This window comes from Silene latifolia, chromosome 10 (genome assembly GCF_048544455.1).
Source record: "Silene latifolia isolate original U9 population chromosome 10, ASM4854445v1, whole genome shotgun sequence".
NCBI classification, from domain to species: Eukaryota; Viridiplantae; Streptophyta; class Magnoliopsida; order Caryophyllales; family Caryophyllaceae; genus Silene; species Silene latifolia.
Genome location: NC_133535.1, coordinates 45,354,982 through 45,373,758, shown reverse-complemented (window position 1 = coordinate 45,373,758; position 18,777 = coordinate 45,354,982). Strand labels below are relative to the sequence as shown.

Sequence of the window (18,777 nt, the reverse complement as noted above, 5' to 3'; positions counted from 1 at the left end):
TTAGTCCGAAATGTAACCATAATAACAATCATTTCTTTTGCAAATGAAACTCTTATAATGTTAACAAAATTGCATGAACATGTGAGTATGTGTTATAGTGTTACCAGCTTAGTTGGAAACGTAGTCATGTTAAAGAGTCTTAAAATGGGAACATATATGAACTACGTCAAAATAAAGTGATGAGAATGCTCAGCTAAAAAAATTGATGATTTGATGTAGTTTTTAATGCAAATTAGCATTTAATACTCTTGTCCCTACACATTAGAATAATAATTATATAGTACTTCCTACAAATCCTATAAATAATAAACAAAGACCCAAAATGACCCACTTGTATCCATACTAACATAATATGGTATGTATTTGCTCCGTCTCTTTCTTGTGACGGATAGTGGATGTCACAGGATACAAATGAGAATTTGTGTAATTGAAAGTTAATGTGAAATGAGGTTGGCCTTGGGAGAGAGGAATATCGAAAGGGGAAATGAAAGGGCGTCACCGGGTGACACCCAATTTGGGCGCCACCCTCTTACATGGGGTAAGTGAGGACCCCTTCAATTAAGAATGATTGTGAGAGGGTGACCAGTGGCGCCCTATGACTATCCGATTGAAAGAGGGTGTCGAGTATTGATGGTTGTGGTTGTGGTTGTGGTTGTGGTTGTGGAGATTAAAATAGGAGTAAAGGTGTTTGATTCTTTACTTGGACAAATTAAATGGACAAACCCAAAAATGGTTCCTCACGAATCTTCATGTCCCTTGCTCAAGTTGTTGCAAAGTCACGAATACAGCAATTGCCTGTTCACTGCTCCTCTATATAATCAAGCACTCAGCATAGTCAAATGCTCCATTGTTGTACTACTCTACTTCTTCTACTTTATTGAACTCCTAAACTTGGTAACTCTTCATTTTCTTCTCTCTCACTCTGCATTTTCTTTCTGTTTATATTTTTTTTTATGTATTTCATTCATCTGTGGGTCATGCTCCCTTGAATGGTTTGTACTAGATTTATTGCTAAATTAGGAAAAAACCAACAACTAGAGTACTAAACAATTAGCCAAGGATTAGTGAGTTTTCACTTTTCAGTTGCCTGATGCTCCCTTGAATGGTTTCTATCAATCGTGGAAATATTAATATGATCTTGTATGATGTGTGTTTTAATTAAATGGGATAAAGTTCCGTCGAGTTACCATGACAGCCAAACAATTTTGGCAGTTTTCTTGTTTGATGAGATGAGTACATTATGATGGAATTATGTAAAATGGTTTCACCCAAGTAAATGAGACTCTGATATTATATTGTTACTGTGATTATATTGTTATTGCACCCTTTTACCCCATCATTTGCAGAACCTTTGAGTCACTGTGATTATATTGTTATTTCTGCTGTTGTTGAGATGGGTAGAAAGATGCAATTCCGGGGGGAGCGACAAAATTTGTTCTAAATATATGTTGGATAGTAAAAATGTGAACTTGATTAGTTAATTGATTACTACCTCTTATCGCAAAGTTATTGTCCCCCTTTTTTTTTTTTAACTTTGCTCAACTTTGGCCATTAAAATCTTACTCCCTCCGTGCTGGTCATTTGTTTACCATTTCCATTTTGGGGCGTCTCATTCATTTGTTTACCTTTCTATATTATGAGTGTTTTTTTTATGTATGATTTGATCATCCATAATCATCATGATCCACTTGTCATTCAATAACACTAACCACAAGTGCTCCCCTCCCATCTCCTTAATAATTGTGCCAAAATCAAAGGTAAACAAATGACTGGGACGGAGGGGGTACAATGTAAGTTCGTCATAACTGATATTTGAGAAAACCTACTTTCATATCAAAAGCCTAATAACTAGTTCGACGTAATTTCATATGCAGAAAGAAGTTTGTTCATGGATCCAGGCAGGGTGGCAAACTCAATTCTACACAAGCTCGGCTCTTTACCCAATATTTCCTCTAATTGTTGCATATATGTAGTTCCAGAAAATCTTCGCGATGTAAATAAAGATGCTTATAGGCCATTAGTGGTGTCAATTGGTCCAGTCTACTGTAATGATGAAAGACTGTCAGGCATGCAACATCAGAAATTGAGGTACTTGAAATCCTTCCTGCACCGTAATCCAGCTCACAGTATACATCAGTACATTAATGTTCTAAAAGGGTGGGAAACTTTTGCTCGTCAATGTTATGTTGAGACGATAACCCTGCCTACCAGTGAGCTTTTTGTTGAGATGTTACTGGTTGATGCTGTATTTATCATAGAGCTCTTCTTAAGAGGTTGTTCCCGAGAATCGATTGACGAGAACGATCGTATCTTCAACAAGCCAAGAATGCTTTTAGAGGTTACGCAGGATTTGAGACTAGAAGAAAACCAGCTCCCATTTTTCATTTTAAAGGGTCTGTACGAGATGGCATTTAACTCTTCCTCCCAAAATCAACCTCTTTCCTTCCTTGATGTTACCTATCGATTTCTCATGAATAGGCAAGATGCTGTTCCACAGAGAATAGTGACTGCCGACATTAAACATCTGGTCGATTTCTTGAGATTATGCTACTTGCCTTCTGCTCTTAGGGGTCAGTTTTCTAATAACAACTCGAAGTTGGAGTTCACTTCAAGTGTGACAGAGCTAAGTGAAGCTGGGGTCAAATTTGTGGCCAGTAAAAGTGAAAATTTGCTTGATATAAGATTTGTTCGAGGGGTTTTGGAGATTCCTAAGATTGTGGTGATGGACGATACAGAGTCTTTGTTCCGGAATATCATGGTATTTGAGCAATGTCACTGTTTCAAGGATTCTTACATCATTGACTACTTTGCTCTTCTGGATAGTTTAATCAACACGCCGAAAGATGTGGAAATCTTGTCACGAAAAGGGATAATTGAGAATTGGCTGGGAAATAATGAAGAAGTGGCAAATCTCTTTAGTAGGACCTTCAAGCTGACTCGCCTAGATAATCCCAATTTCTACTACTTGGGAATTTGCAGGGATATGAATGCATATGCTAGTACTAAATGGCATAAGTGGAATGCCATACTGAAGCACAACTACTTCAATCATCCATGGGCGGCCATTTCTGTAGGCTATGCGATTGTCCTTCTAATTCTCACAGTGTTACAAGTTATCACCGGTTTTAAGTAGGGTTTTAGTAGGTAATGTTTGTATGTCAACTCGTCTATCTTGTGTGGGGTTACATTTTATTTCCTCGTCTAAGTGTGAAGCTGCTCAAGTAGGCCTGTTAATTGTTTATGGTGGCTGTCTTATTATTCTGTTTTTTGCGTCTCCCATGTAAGTATTGCTGCTTATAAATGTAAAATAATGTCTACCAGTTGATGTGCTAGTGCTTGAATGCTTGATTGTACGGTTTCTTTTTCTACATAATGGAAACGCATTTAATTGACACTATTGTGATTGTGAGTAACAATTAGCCTCTTTACTATAGCAAGGGTAAACTTGTGTGTGTGTGGTGGTTGCTCTTGAACCCTCTTACCAAACGAGTATTTTGGTTGAGCTTTTTGGTTCAGATGAGCTCAAGGCCTTAATATACTGTTTGAATGAACGGTTCACTTTTTTCCCTGCTGGGATATACTACCCTTTTGTCTGCTGCCCTTGGACAAAATTTAGAAGCTGGATTATTATTTCATTATCTGAATAGAAAGATGTCGGGCGTGTGTGTGGACTTGTTAATCTTGATGATTAGTAAGTGTCAATGCCTTCCAAAGGATCAAATTTGGTGTATTCCTTTCTCATTTTCGTATTAGCCATTTTCCCATTAGTGTCAACTTTGCTTAGTTTTGTCATAAACTTGCAGTTTCTCTTGATAAGACTAATCTTCTATTGCGCAGATTCAGAATTGATAACGGTAACCTCCCATTTCCATGGCTCCACAGCCTGACATGAAGATTACGCTAAAATTGCTGAAGCCGGTATTTAATACCATATCTGTGAGTTCATTCCTTCCCATGATTTATACTCCGTACTATATAGCCATAATTCTCATATATAGTCACATGCAAACTAAGATGAAACTACAGCCGGAGACATTTTTTTTCTCTGATTTTAAGGGTTGACAAGGGTCACCTTGCCAGCAGCCGGAAGGTGCAATGGTAGCCCTTTTAGACTTTTTGCAGGGAAAAAGCATTTATGCTGCAGTTGTACACTAACTTTGATTGCGATCTTACCTCTTGATATGTATTCGAAGATGTGGTTAATTTGTTACCAAAGAGTGTGTTTCCAGTTAATAGTCCACTTTACACCATACATATTTTTGCTGTCGAGAGCATCGCCTGACATCTTACTTGACAAGGATTTTGCTTCTGGTGTCGTTTGAGCAGTAACCGGTATGCGTTTATCTTCATGACCATCTCTTAAACATTTCATTTTATATACCAAGGGGCCTTAGTTTTCTTTATTTTCTATGTCTAAATAGTTGTTTGATACCTCTCTAGATTCTTTTCACAGAGTAAGAAAAGCCAACAAGTCAACACTGACTGGTCAACTGCCTGCCTTTTGTGGTCCTTAATATCATATATGTACAATTATACAAGTCACAGCTGGCCGGCCTTCTTTAACTTGTACAAAAACGAGTTAACCTTGACTGATGATCAAGTAGAGTCAAAAAAAAAAGCTGACAATAATGAGGTACTAGTTGAATATTGAAAGTGACTCAATATTTGTATTAAATCTGGAGGCCTTGTTGTTTAAGTTTCAGCCATTCCCATCTCTCTGCATCATTACAAGTCTTCGGAAGGCTGTTTCTGGTACGTTTCTCTACTATATCTCGGTTCTCTATGCTAATTTATGACTCGCAGATGTTTTGTAAAGTCATGAAGAGTGATACTCATGATAAGGGGATAACGAATTACGTGTGGGGTTATATCCACAACTCTTACTTCACATTGACAAGCACAAATCTTATTGAGGTTTTTTGCTTTTATTTTTCAAACTAATTTACACTGTCTCATTAACGGTATTGATATAGCTACCAATGTAGGAGGCTTACTAGCACACGAATTATACATGGAGGATCCTGTCAGTAACATTGCAACTTCGATAAGAGATGAACTTGGGTCTTTGCCGGTCGTGTCTCCCCTTCGTTGCATTTATAAGGTCCCTCAGTATGTCCGCAAGGTTAAAGAAGAATCATATCAGCCTTGGACAGTCTCAATTGGTCCGATCTACCATCAACATCCATCACTACAAGCTATGGAAAAGCAAAAACTAAGGCACCTTGAAAGGTTCCTAACACAAGGTAACAATGCTATTGGCTTAGAGTCTTATATCGGACTTATAAAAGAATGGGAACAGGAAATTCGAAGATGTTATGAAATGGAAGTAAGCCTATCTAGTCATGACTTCATCAAAATGGTCTTGCTTGATGCAACATTCATTATTGACTTGTTTATGTGGTCGAGTTTTCGGTTTTCGCTTGAAAACCATCCTATAGACGGTATTGTAGAGGTATTTTCTCGAGTTGAGCGCGATTTGTTCTTGGAAGAAAATCAGCTCCCTTTCTTTGTTCTCAAGGGCCTATATGACATTGCATTTGGGATGGCCTACCCTCATATTTCCTTCATCGATCTGACTTGGAGTTACATGGGCTGTGGTTTCATGCCCGGAAAAGAGGTTGAGAATACAATCACAAGTGAGAAAATTAGGCAAAAGGGTCCAAATATCAAGCATTTTGTAGACTTTTTAAGGATATGTTGCTTGCCTTCCAAAAACCGGCCGAACCCTAATAGCATTGGTAATAGATATCCCCTTTTCCCCTTAAGTGCCACCCAGCTAAGTGAAGTTGGGGTCAAATTCATAGCCAGCAAAGGTTCGAGTTTACTGGACATTCGATTTAGGCGGGGCGTGCTAGAGATCCCCAAGTTTACCATTCAAGATACTACTGAGGCAGTATATCGTAATATCCTAATTTTTGAACATTGTCATTATTTTCTCGATTCTCACTTTATCGACTACATATTCTTTCTTGATAGTTTGATCAATACCCCTGAAGATGTGGAAGTACTAGTTCGGAAAGGTATAATTGAGAATTGGATCGGAAGCAATGAGGCAGTCGCAAATCTCTTCAATGAAATTAGCAAGCATATTTCATTATGTTCTTCAAATTTCTACTACTATGATGTTTGTAGAGATTTGAATGCATATGCCAACACTTCATGGCATCGATGGAAGGCGGTATTGAGTAAAGACTACTTCAATCACCCATGGGCGATTATTTCTGTGATTTACGCCATCCTACTTTTAGTTCTTACTTTGTTGCAAACTATTAGTGGGTTTACGTCAAAGTAGTTCTTACTTTACACGCATTCACAAGAAATGTTCCAAATTTGATACTCACTCGGTCAGAAAAAAGAATTATACCTCCGGTTGTATAAGAATATTGTACTATTATTATTTCTATTTGGGTTACATTTTCTTATTTGTCATTTTATAAAAGAGATACTTTATCCCGATTATTGAATATATACTTTCAACCTGAGTTAAAGAGAGGCAATCATATAGCCGTGACATCAATGCTAAATATCATAGTTCATTTTGGTGATACATTTCGTGCCCTATGGAGTGACATAATCCTAGTAACATGGTACACTATAGTTTATTTAAATTATAATATTACATAGACAAATGGTAGTATAGGACACATTTCAATAAAATCAGCTCATTAATAAGCAACTCAACTAAAATCATTGAACATATGACATCTAATTTTACTTTGCTAACCGTATACTTCATAATGATTGTAAACCTATTTAAGCTTGCAAATTCTCAAATCTCAACCCACATATGCGGATTGATTAACCTAAAATACGCCATGTGAATCAGTGTTTTATTACGTATAAGTCTACGACTTTAATAGTTATAAAAAGAAGTTGGGTTGTGAAAATATATTGCTACGTATGGCTGTGTGAGGTTAATATTGTACCTATAATTAAGAGGACGATCACGCTATATGAAACTCATACACAATAATTTGTACTTTTGTTTAGTAGGTAGTGTTGAATAATAGAACATTCGGGTTAATTAGTCAACATATGTGGGTTGAGAATTAGCAAACTTAAATAGATTTACAATCATTATGAAGTATACCGACCAAATCTGTCTAATAGTCTAGGTAGTTATTGACCAAAAATAAAGAAAACAAAGACATTCGAAAATTCTAGATACATAGTATTGAGGTAACTTTTTCCAAAAATCTCTAAAAGTAATAGTAACTTCAATGGAATACTAGTTTGAACTATTTTTGGGTTCGACATAAGACCGTCTCACAAAAAAAATTGTTGGTACAAACCAGAAACTCGAAATAGCTTGGGCTACAAGAAAGATGCGCTCAGGGCACGAAACCACAGAAGCCCAAAACCTTAGAAGAGAAATGAAAGTGTCCTCCCTCCAATTTTATTAATTCAAAAAAGAAATCAAGTTAACCACACATACAGTGACTGTATGATATTTGTCACTGTTTTACTTAATTTCATCTCTTTCATTTCTACAAAGTTAACTACACACAGTCAATTACCACTCCCTTTGTGTAGATGAGGAGGGTATTTGTATCATTTCTCAATTAGGGTTTCTGATTATTCCCTTTTTTCATAATTATGGACACCCCTCTTTCTAAATCATCCTCTTTTTCAATTACCAATAATTCCAACAAATTAATCAATACCCCTTCTTCTCATTCCCCAGCTTTCCAAGTAATTAATCATCTCCCTTTTTTGACTTTCTACTTCCCATTTTCGTTTTAAGCTGTTTAATCTTTCTGGGTTTTGATTCATGGGTTTTATTACATATGTAGGGATGTAGAATTTTTTATTATTTCTATTCATATTGCCAACTGCCCGTTTCATCGATTTTTGGAATTTGTATCTATTGATTGAGATAGGGATGATTATTTCAGTCTGATTTTGGGGTGGATTGATTGGATTTATTACATTTTGTTGCAATTAGATGTGTCACATTTTAATTTTGCTACACTATATGAATTGCCCATTTTATTGGGTTGATCAACATTGGTTATAGTGTGTTGGGGTAAGTTGATATAGTAGTTTTCAGGAACTGGATTGATGTTGGGGGTTTCATTGTGCATGCAAGTAATGTATGCTGGAATTGGTTTATATTGGGGTTTTTTTGTTAGGTATATTGATTGTAGTGTATAAATGGGCGTGTCATCACATCAATCCGTATGCCTGGACGCTTGTTGAAATTTGAACTGTGGATTTTCCCATTTATCGAGTTATTAGACACTATTCTTTGGTTCTGTATTATGATGGGCGAAAGCAAGATGCTCTCTTCTTTTTATTGCAATGCAAAGTGGCAGTCGTTTGCTGCAACTTTTTGTTAAATTTACATTATTGGTCATCTAAAAGCAACATATCCGTGTTATCAACACATTGATAAGGTCACGTACATCCAACCCTCGTTACATTGACATTTGTGGGATTCGTTTAGGCATTTGCGCAATGTTGTTATCGGATAAGATTGTAGGCAGTTCATCATTCTCGTCAGTGCAACCTTAGTGTGTAGTTGAGGTGGTTTTTTTTTTTTTTTTTTTTTTTTTTTTTTTCTGTAGACCTGTATTGGCTGAACACCGACTTAAAGCTGCATGAGTTTTTATCTTTATTCAATTATTGATGCGGTCATGCGGAGTTATGTGATTAGGCCATTAGTTTAAAGCCTAGTATGGTGTAATTACGCATTTTGGTCAATCACTTTAAGTTTACTGGAAGTAGGTCTGCCTTGTGTTTGATCTGTATTGCGGTGACTTCTTGTAGAATTTCTACACTAGTTGACAATTCTTCTTGCGGAAAAGAAAGGGATACTTTGTTTTTCGTAAGATATATGTATTTGCTGATGACTTTGATCTGAAGACCCGCACTTCTTGTCAACTTTAAAATATGGCCAGACGATATTTATGAAACTGTACTTACTAAGCATTTGATTGTTGCCTAACTTCAAAGCTAACTAGTTATTCAGCTTCTCGTGCTTTTTACCTGAGCTATCATTGTTAACTTCCTTGAAACTTGAAAGTACGGGAGGGGACTGAGAAGTCAGATGACACATGATTAACCAAAAGTTGAGAAAACTCAAGATCAAGGATGCCTGGATGGTACTTGTAAATTGGATGAGATCATTATGTTCGCTATAAGCCATAAGGATATGCTAGATTGCGATGCTTTCTTGCTGAATCCTAACTGTCATCTTCATGATCTGTTTTCCAATATGTACTGTTGTGAATGACTGCAATTATAAGATCTTAATAACTGTTATACTGATTTTTTGTCTTGAACAGAAGATCCTGAAAATTGGCGGAACATGTTAGCTGATTCCATTTACTCATTCATTAAGAAATTATCTGTTATGAGCAGATTACTTAGCAATTTAGCATGCTGTATTTTTTCCAGGACTCTCCTGTCTTCAATTACATAAGCAACCTTTCTCCAATACAGCCTGTCAAGGCTGAACCTGGTGCTCAAGGATTCCCTGGGCTTGCTTCGCCTTCTCTTCTATTTACATCCCCACGAATAAATTCATCACAAAGTTTACTGAATAGGTATCCTGATGTGTTGCATTCTGATATTTTACTTTCTGTTTAGTGAAATCTGGCTTCAGGTGTAATGTGAACTGTTTATATGTTCAGGAAGCTACAATCTTCCGGATCATTGGAGTCTCCTCATGAAAAGAATAAATGTCATAAAAATGATGAGGATCCTGGAAATTTAGCCAAAGCAACTCCTGAATGTAACAAACTATTCGATTCTGAAGTGCAAAGAGCTTGTAATGTGAACAATTTAGGACAAGTAGCACACTGCAGTCCTGGTTGCATTGATGATTTTTTGTCCGATCCGGATGCCAACTCTTCATGTAAATCGCAATCTGATGACACTTCTCTACCTTCAAGGGATGTCTCTTTAGAGAAAAGAGACAATAGTAGGGGCAAAAATGCTGATTTGTATCGTTCAGCTCCGATACATGTTAAAAAAGGTGCACACGCAAAGTCAAGAATAAGCATTAAGGTGGTAAAAAATGAATCACGGCACTTGATGCCGTCTTCTGAATGTTTGGGTAGCTTACCGAGATTGTTGACTGAACCTGCATTTGAAGCATGTCAGAATGGAGAATCTTTAAATGAGGTAGTGAAAAATAATAATAATAATAATAATAATAATAATAATAATAATAATAATAATAATAATAATAATGCCACTTTTTATTGAGGTAGTGATATACAATCGCTTAATGCTTGATTTTACTTTTTAACCTTTTTTTTTCAATACATAAAACAAATGTCTGGTGAAGGGATCTAAAACCCCTTGTAACCTTAGCTGTGTCATTTAGCTGTCTCATGCATAATTTGGGATGTCTGGTATGTTATCTATTGGAGACCTAATTTTCTTTCATTGTGTAGTGAACAGTTAAATGAAGTAAACAAGCTGTGAAATAGACACTCAGTAGAGGCAGAACTACTAGAATGTTGGCCTATGTCTTTCTATAACTGATGGCTGATGTACTACTAGCTTAATGGACTTTGTCAATAGCCTTGGTTAGACTTTTCTAACAAAGGTGCATGTCCAAATGTACGACTCTGCTAGTCGAAGAAAAGCCCCGTGGTTTTGCTTAAAATGAAGTGTTCGAGTGTCACAATGTAAACGACCCATTACTAGATAATTCATGGAGAGAGCCAAAAAAAGGTTTTGTATCACGTAATTTACTAAGTCGGAGTAACAAAGCTACTGGCTACTTGAACTATTAAATACAATGAATATGAGAAGTATTACACATTAGTACTTTGACAAGACCCTTGAATAATGCCTGGTATTTATAGCTGAAGGTTACGTGAACTGATTGTTTCAACAAATTGTTTTTATTGTTAATATTCCTGGACTTTCTAATCCATTAATATAACTTGTTTTTATTGTTAATATTCCTTGACTGAATGATACAGCAGCCCAAACCATCTAATCCCTCACTTAAAAGTGTTAATATATGCCTATTTTTTCCTCATTGTGCTAGTATGTGTCTCTCCGCACAAAAGTATAGAGATATGAATCAACCTTTGGTCCTAGCAAATTTGGCCTAAGAACAATATCGAAATCGATATTCTCCTAATTGTTGCACCCAAAATGCTATGAGAAATGCCCCTCAATTTGCTAGAATGAGATCCCTAATTTTCTTATGAATTTTTAGGGTTTTAGTTTTTTTTGTGTGATGAGTGAATTAGGTCAAAAGAGAATTAAGAGAAAAATGATCTCTCTCTTCCCTCTTGTAATCGTGCAAATGAGAGTGATTAGAGGAAGATCTTTTCTTCCTCTTTTTACTCTTATTTCGGTTTTCACCAACCACAAGAATAAGGAGAAAATATCTTCTTATTTTAGGTTGGTTTTCAAAATGTATAAATGTGTATTTTATTTCAATTGTCATATTTATGTCGACATGTATTAATAAGTCTACACAAAACAGTTTGTAGTCGATTTATTAATACCGGTCTGTCAACATTTTATTATGACAATTTCGCATAATATATACATTAACTATAAATATAACATATTTATAATTTGCTAATTAAATATAACTGATTACGTTTAATTACGAATTAACATCTTAATTCGTTTAAGCTAACATTATATACATTAATTAAATATAACAGTTTATATTCAATTTACGAATTAACAGTTAATTCGTCTCAGCTAATATTATTTAATTGTATTAAATAATCGTCTCATCATCACATTGACTAACTGTTTAGTCAAATACATGAACTAACCTTTTAGTCATATAAGGCATCAATGTGATTACATTTTCATATAATCACATCTCTCAAACACATCATTTAGGTGTGACTTATAGGGACCAGTTGATCACCGCCATCAGTATGATAATAACGTCAAACTTCTAGCAAGCCAACCGTTATTAAGTAAACGTTAATCAACTGATAAAATACTAAGTATACCCTTGTGAACCTATAAGAGATTTATAAATGTTATCACACTAATTGTGGAGGACACTAACTCCAACAGGGGCAAGGTGGTTTCTGAAACCTTAGTTGGTAAAAGAATGGCTACATGTTAATGCTCTGCACCTGTCACACATTTTCAGTCTTTGTATTATACAAGACTTTCTCTTCAGCCCTTCTATATACTTCCTCCAAGTTTTATCAATCTTCCCCTTTCAATAAAATACTCCTCACATATATTAGTGAAAGGGGAAGATACATATCACTTGGAGGGAGTATAATTTAATTGTTCTTAAACTTTTTGTAGGCAAGTCAATTTGAACGGGGCACACTTAGACGATGCCTTTTTGAAGAGAATCAGAAGAATTATGCTGATAATTCTGACTTCAGGAATTTCAGTGATAATTTAACAAGGATAGAGGAATTAACTAACTTGTCATCCACTGGAACACCAGGCAATAGGGAAATGACGAAGCGTCCTAATACTGCAACTGGCTCCTGTGCTCTTTCTCCTACTGAAAGCATTCATGTTCCTATCTCCAAGCCTCTAGGCATAGGATTGCACTTGAATAGTGTGGTCTATCCCAGGTCATTGGATAGTTCAAGTGGTAGCCAACTATCTTCTCTTGCGGGATTGGATATAAAAAACTCAGTTGTTACAGGCAATCAATTAGATAGAGAGACTAATGCTACCATTGTCGGGAAAGTGTCAACTATTTCAGAACAAAAGCACCATAATAAAGCTAGCTCTATAGGTACATCTGGGGAAGCTAAACCTTCGAATATTGAACATTTTTATAGCCCTGTTTTGTCGAAGCAAGATGCTCGTACTGCTATTACGTGTCCAAAGAGAAAAATCAGTCCACCAACAGCTGAAAGTGATGAACTGCATTGTAAAATGAGCCCAAAGAAGAAAAGGCAAGTATCGAATCTTTGTCTTAACACACAGTCATCGTATATTTGTTTGTCGACATTTTTTTTTTCCCCGGGGAAGAAGTCTAGCGATGATGACACCTCAAAGCGCTGTAATTGCAAGAAGACCAAATGTTTAAAATCGTAGGTCTCGGTATATTACATTTATGCTAGATAATCTTCTCTGATTGTATTCATATGTGCGTTTTTGTTTGTTAATGGGATTGTTGCGATTCTTGTGATTGTTTTTTTGCGGGTTTGTCTTTATCTGATGAATCTTGCGCTTGCCAAGGGTGTTGTAACCACCGGAGAATGAAGACACGGTTCTAGAGACAAGACAAAGACAAATTGAAACTCGGAACCCCCTTGCATTTGCTCCTAAAGTCGTACATGACCGATCACCGATTCTCTGCGGTCAACAAGGTATTGTATCTTTCATGTATTGTATTATTGTCAAGTTCAAGAATATTTAGTGAATAAAAAATCAGGATCATGGTAATCTGCAGGAAGTTCAAACCCTGTCAACACCGTCATCAGCGAGGCATAAAATAGGATGTAACTGCAAAAAATCAATTTGTCTTAAGAAATATTGCGAGTGCTATCAGGTTTTGCATCTTTAAATTGCTGATCTATATCATCTGTCTTTCAGAGCTTTATTGATGTTTGTAAATATTGTTAGTTTTACTCTTCTAAATTACCATTTTGGTACCCATCATGTTTCATATCAGGCTAATGTTGGATGTTCTGATGGCTGTCGTTGTGAAGGATGTAAAAATGTGTTCGGGATAAGAAAAGGTACGTTAGCACTAAATCATACCTACTCTCGTTCACTTTTGATCATGAATGGTGACTTGGCTTCGTGTCTCTTATTTTTGGATGGGAAACTGCCAACATTTATAATCTTGTTAAGCCAACCTGTAGGCTATTCTTGTGTCATTCAGTCATTAACTATATGACTATTGACTAGACTTGATGAAATGGTTAACACGGTCCAAGGAGGAATCTCTTAAACGTCAGCCTTTCATTTTGCATTTCTGCTTCATATATGTAACTGTTTTGAGTAGAGCATCATGATATCTGGAGATGGAATCTTTAGATGTTTAGTTTTCAGCTTCAGAGACTGGTCTGGGAAACAAACTACGGCATGATGTTGAACAATAGCATGGTGGTTAGGGAAAAAAATGAAAAACTATTCATGAGTTAACGATGAGCTGATGATTACTCGAGCAGGGTAAAAAACAACATTCCGCGCAGGGCAGTCGTTACACCGTCCTACAGGCCTTGCAGGGCATGTGTGCCTCTCCCTCCTTTTTAGGGGTGATAATGAGACGAGACAGCTTGCGAGCAACTCGAGATCGGCTTGGTCAAAGCTCGGCTCGTGTGACCTTGACTTGAGCTTGTGCTCGGTTTGGGTCCTTTGTGAGTTGAGTCGGGCAAGGCCAAGCCCGGCTCGAAAAGCTTGCGAACACTGAACAGCTCAATATTGTTTTAAATTTTAATACTATAATTTACCGTTTTACAATAATTTTATATGAGTTTACTTTACATTTAATTCATGAAAAAGAAAAATAATCTAACAAAAAAATTTGAGCATCGGGTCTAGTGGCATAGCCAGGTTTAGTATAGTGGGGTCGTAAGCAATAAGATAAATATCACTTAATAACTAAATTATCAACATGGTGAAGTGGGAGAGTTGGTTTTTTTTTTCTGCACTCTCGTACCAACATTAAACATACAACTAGTTTTAAACCCGTGCAAAATTGCACGGGTATGTATTGGGGCCGGTATTAATGTTTTTGGATGTTTTTTTTTTTTTGCATTTCTATTATACTTATCTAGTTGGTCTAAATCAGCGATCTACATAATTAATGTTTAAACTTATTACAAATACGTGTTCACATGCAATGGTTTAAGAGGAAATAACAAAGGATATTTTTTTTAAAAAATATATCGTACTATCTAGTTTTTAAAAATTATGCATGTAATTTATTCGCATTATATGTAATTCAATCCCATAATTAAATGTAATTCCTTCTCGTAATTATGTAATTTTATTATTATTATTTTTTTTAAAAATTAGGTAATTCATTTTATTTATTCCGATTTGTAATTCATTCCGCTTATATGCCATTAATTTCTTTTATTCGGAATGTATAAAATTATTTCATAGTATCATTTCATACTATTTGTTCTAAGACGGAATTTGTCGCATGTTTGTATAGCCGGAATTCTGAAGAACAAAAATACATTGCACATTAACGGGCCCCACCGTAACATGCATTTCCAAAAAAAAAGTTGAATTAATGACGTGGCACGCCATGGATTGAGTATTGTCTTCTGAATTAATAAAGATAAGATTAGATGCAAAATATACCACAGCTCATACCATGTATTTTTTTAAAAAATTATTCTCTACTATTTTCCTTTTGGGTATATAATATATAACTCGTAGAAAATTAGTTTATTTAGGGCATTTCTGTAAATCTTGGAGATAAGTTCCTTTCCATCTCATTTGGTTAAACTGGAAAATTTGGCTCTTTCCTTGATGTAATTCTAACCTTTTTCTAAAGAATTTATAAGCACCTGAAATCTAGGACTTTTTGGAAGCTGAACTTCCTTATAAAGAGAAGCTACTGAACACTAGTTACACGTAAGATGCAACGTTTTCATTTTACACGAGTTATATATGCTAGTGACAGCGGAGTAATTGATTTGCATTAAACCGTATTCATGTTATCTGTAAACATGAGAGTCCATGGTTACCGGATTCGCTATGAATACGTCCTTGCCAATTCGCGATTCGCTCTTATAGAATGTGTGTGATATGTATTTTCAGTAACCCACATGATAGAATTCGCTTTTTAACAATTCGCGATTTGTAGGGTACCGAGGGAATTCGGTAACCATGCATGAGACCACTGCGCAATTACAGTTGCAAACAAACTGCACCGAACTTTGTTGACCTGGCTTTTGGCTTGTTTAAACATAGTATACACTTGAGAAGCTGAGATTATATAAATGCTGCCTTTGAATATAATGTCTGGCATGTGTCAATATGCAATTTCAAGCTGTTGAGGTTTCTTCAAATGCAGTGCAATTATGCATAGCTATTTTCTTTATTCTAACTCTAATAGAATGTCTAATTTGCAGACTATAGTGTTCTTAGAGGATTTATGGTTCAAAATGCAGAGAATGAAGTATCAGAAGCAATAGTAGATAGGAGGCAAGAAAACACAATTGTTGGTAGCAATTTTGACAACAGCAGGGTACATAATTCACCTAACCTAACGCCGTCGACGCCAGCATTGCAGTGCTCAGAGTAAGATATTATTAGCTACTGCATAGGCTTCTACACGTTTTGTTTGTTTTCAATAGATGCAAGACTCACTAATATTATCCACCGACTTTGATAAACTTCGACCTGTGGTAAAGTCACAACTCACAAGAGATGATACTCGTGACGTGAGTTCAATTCACGTCCGCATCAAATTGCCCTCGTGGCTCCTTTACACCGAAAAAAAAATACTCCCTCCGTCCCAATCAATAGTTATCTATTGCTTTTGGCACAAAAATCAAGGATAGAAAAAATTGAAAAATGGGTGATTTTGGGCCACACAAAACACAACTCCACCTTTCGCGTCGAAGGTGGCCTACAAAAACCTACTAGAAATAGAAATAGATAACTATTGAATAATACACCCAAAAATAGAAATAGATAACTTCTCACCGAGATGGAGGGAGTAGTAAACTTTGACCTTCAATGGAATGAAGTGTGAGTATTTGGTTGTGGATAACGACCAAATAAATTAACGTGACTCACTAGCCTGGCTATACATCTTTCATTGTAAAATCGCTGTATCATTCGATGCAATTCTTGATGCAGTTTGTGCTGACTTTTATTTTGCTTGCCTTCTAAATGTAGCGCAAGAAAGAACGCACCCAAATCCAAACTACCCTTCATGAGAGATGTACAGACTCTAGAGTTTCAGAACGAAGTTGTATCATCTGATGAGAACTTTTTTACTTGTCTGGAAAATTCTCAGAGCCATGGCATGCTTTTGGAAAAAACTATAGAAAGTATAGATGAAAATGCCTTTCACTCAGAAAAAGTGCTAGAATCTGCTGGAGATGAATCATCTAGTACATCCGATCGATATCAAATTCGTGGCGACTTTGAGGATCCCACCATCTTCATCGAAAACAAACAATATTGCTATGAGCAGTTCTCTCCGGTGGAGAAGCTCACCCATAACTCCTATTACACAGTCAACATGACTTAAATTCCAGGACTTTGGTTCAGGAAGCAAGCACTTTGACATGACAGAAGATGACACCTCAAATGTATTGAAGGATTCCTCCACTCCAGCTAAATCCGTAAAAGTGAGCTCCCAAACAAAAGCGCATTTACGCCCTCGCAACCACGTAGATTCCTCAGGGTCTTTAGGAGATGATTATCCCCTTCCAAATCCCATAGACTCTGCTGGATCCATGAAAATTTGCCACAGATTTGTATTGCAGTCTTTGCCTACATTCTCATCGCTTACACCATTTTCAAAGAAACAACAGTGAGAATAAGTGACATGAAGTGTTTGGCACAGAGATACCAGATCATACCAAGTGAGTTTCCTGAATCATTATTGTTCACCACCAATTCTCATATCAGTGTCTCGTAATAAAATTAACATGATAGTCCCATATAAGTATATAACATGTATATTCCTTTCTTTTGGTTTTTAATGGGTTAATAGGTATAACTGCTTTTTTTGTCAAATACGTCGGTTTCTCATTACTCATTATATATGTGAGACCGTCTCCAAGAGACTAATTGACATATTTTGAACATATGATCTAATGCAGAAAGTCATGCTCTTATTTATCAACTCTTATGGCGTGCTTCCCTAGGTATGTTGTTCATACCTGTGTGTCTATTTATAGGCTAAAGATACCCAAATGTTGTTGGGAGGGCTCAACACCGGTACTATGATGACACTGTCTACAATTTTGCTTTGAAACTGACCACCTGGCCTTCTGCTGACAAGTTGTAACAAGCTCTTATGAAGTCCCAACATCCAGCATTCAGAAGAATTCTGCCTTTTATCAGAAAATTAATCTCCTAGTGAGATAAGTCATCACAAGATGTAGTTCATCAGTTCAGTTCCTCCCCCCTCCCTCCCAACAACGTCTTCAAAGTTACGCAGTTATTGTTTCCCCTTCAATAGACCAATTATTTTGGAATTACATAAGTTGAAGTAGATTATATGTGACAACTATTCGGTCACTTGTGTGATATGTGAAAAGCAGTTTGTTGTATCCCACATTTTTTTTAAAACCCATGTTACTAAATTGGTCATACTGTTTCCCATTTAGCAATGCGAGTGTGAAACACATGACTTGAGCTATTCTTTGATAATACTAATAATACTGTTGCATATCAAATTTGTGATTTTAAAAACCGGGTTGGCTCTGTATCAAACAAATTTTATTAAACACCGTATATACGATACGGTTTTTAAACCCGTATCAGGTATACGGTGTTGCTCGACCTACTTTGCATGGATCGTTCCAAACATATTATGAGTGGATGGTTTCTCAATATCAAAACCTAGGAAAAGGGAACTCATGTTTGTTAGAGTAGCCTAAAATGTGCAATACCAGGAATTTTAAGCAATGTTTGACAAGTGGTATGTACAGATACACAAATCCTCATTTAAGACGGAGGTATCCAAATACCGTACCATTTGCATATATAAGACAAAAAGAAAATGTCTAAATATTAGCAAAAGACTTAAGCTTGTCTTATCCATGCAAGTTGTGTTATATTTGACCCTTTTTAATCTTAGAATGGATATATCCGTCTTAAGACAAAAAGAACAGCTAGTCTTGCCATAGACGGATATATAGCTAAAGACGGGTCAAA

General features: G+C 36.1%; 2 protein-coding genes and 1 pseudogene across 2 annotated transcripts; all 3 read left to right on the top strand.

The window, feature by feature from the left end:
* The first annotated feature begins 614 nt into the window (after positions 1–614).
* On the top strand, positions 615–3,398 carry LOC141605578 (UPF0481 protein At3g47200-like). The gene is made up of 2 exons (XM_074424413.1): positions 615–894; positions 1,875–3,398. Exon 2 carries the CDS (start codon positions 1,889–1,891, stop codon positions 3,131–3,133), a length of 1,245 nt encoding a protein of 414 aa, XP_074280514.1. The 5' UTR covers positions 615–894; positions 1,875–1,888; the 3' UTR covers positions 3,134–3,398.
* A 1,242-nt stretch (positions 3,399–4,640) lies between these two features.
* Positions 4,641–6,415, top strand: LOC141605579 (UPF0481 protein At3g47200-like). Its single transcript, XM_074424414.1, has 2 exons — positions 4,641–4,752; positions 4,974–6,415. The coding sequence occupies exon 2, from the start codon at positions 5,012–5,014 to the stop codon at positions 6,290–6,292; it is 1,281 nt and encodes a 426-aa protein (XP_074280515.1). The 5' UTR covers positions 4,641–4,752; positions 4,974–5,011; the 3' UTR covers positions 6,293–6,415.
* Positions 6,416–7,445: 1,030 nt separating this feature from the next.
* LOC141607531 (protein tesmin/TSO1-like CXC 2) lies at positions 7,446–17,558 on the top strand (annotated as a pseudogene).
* The last annotated feature ends 1,219 nt before the right edge of the window (positions 17,559–18,777 follow it).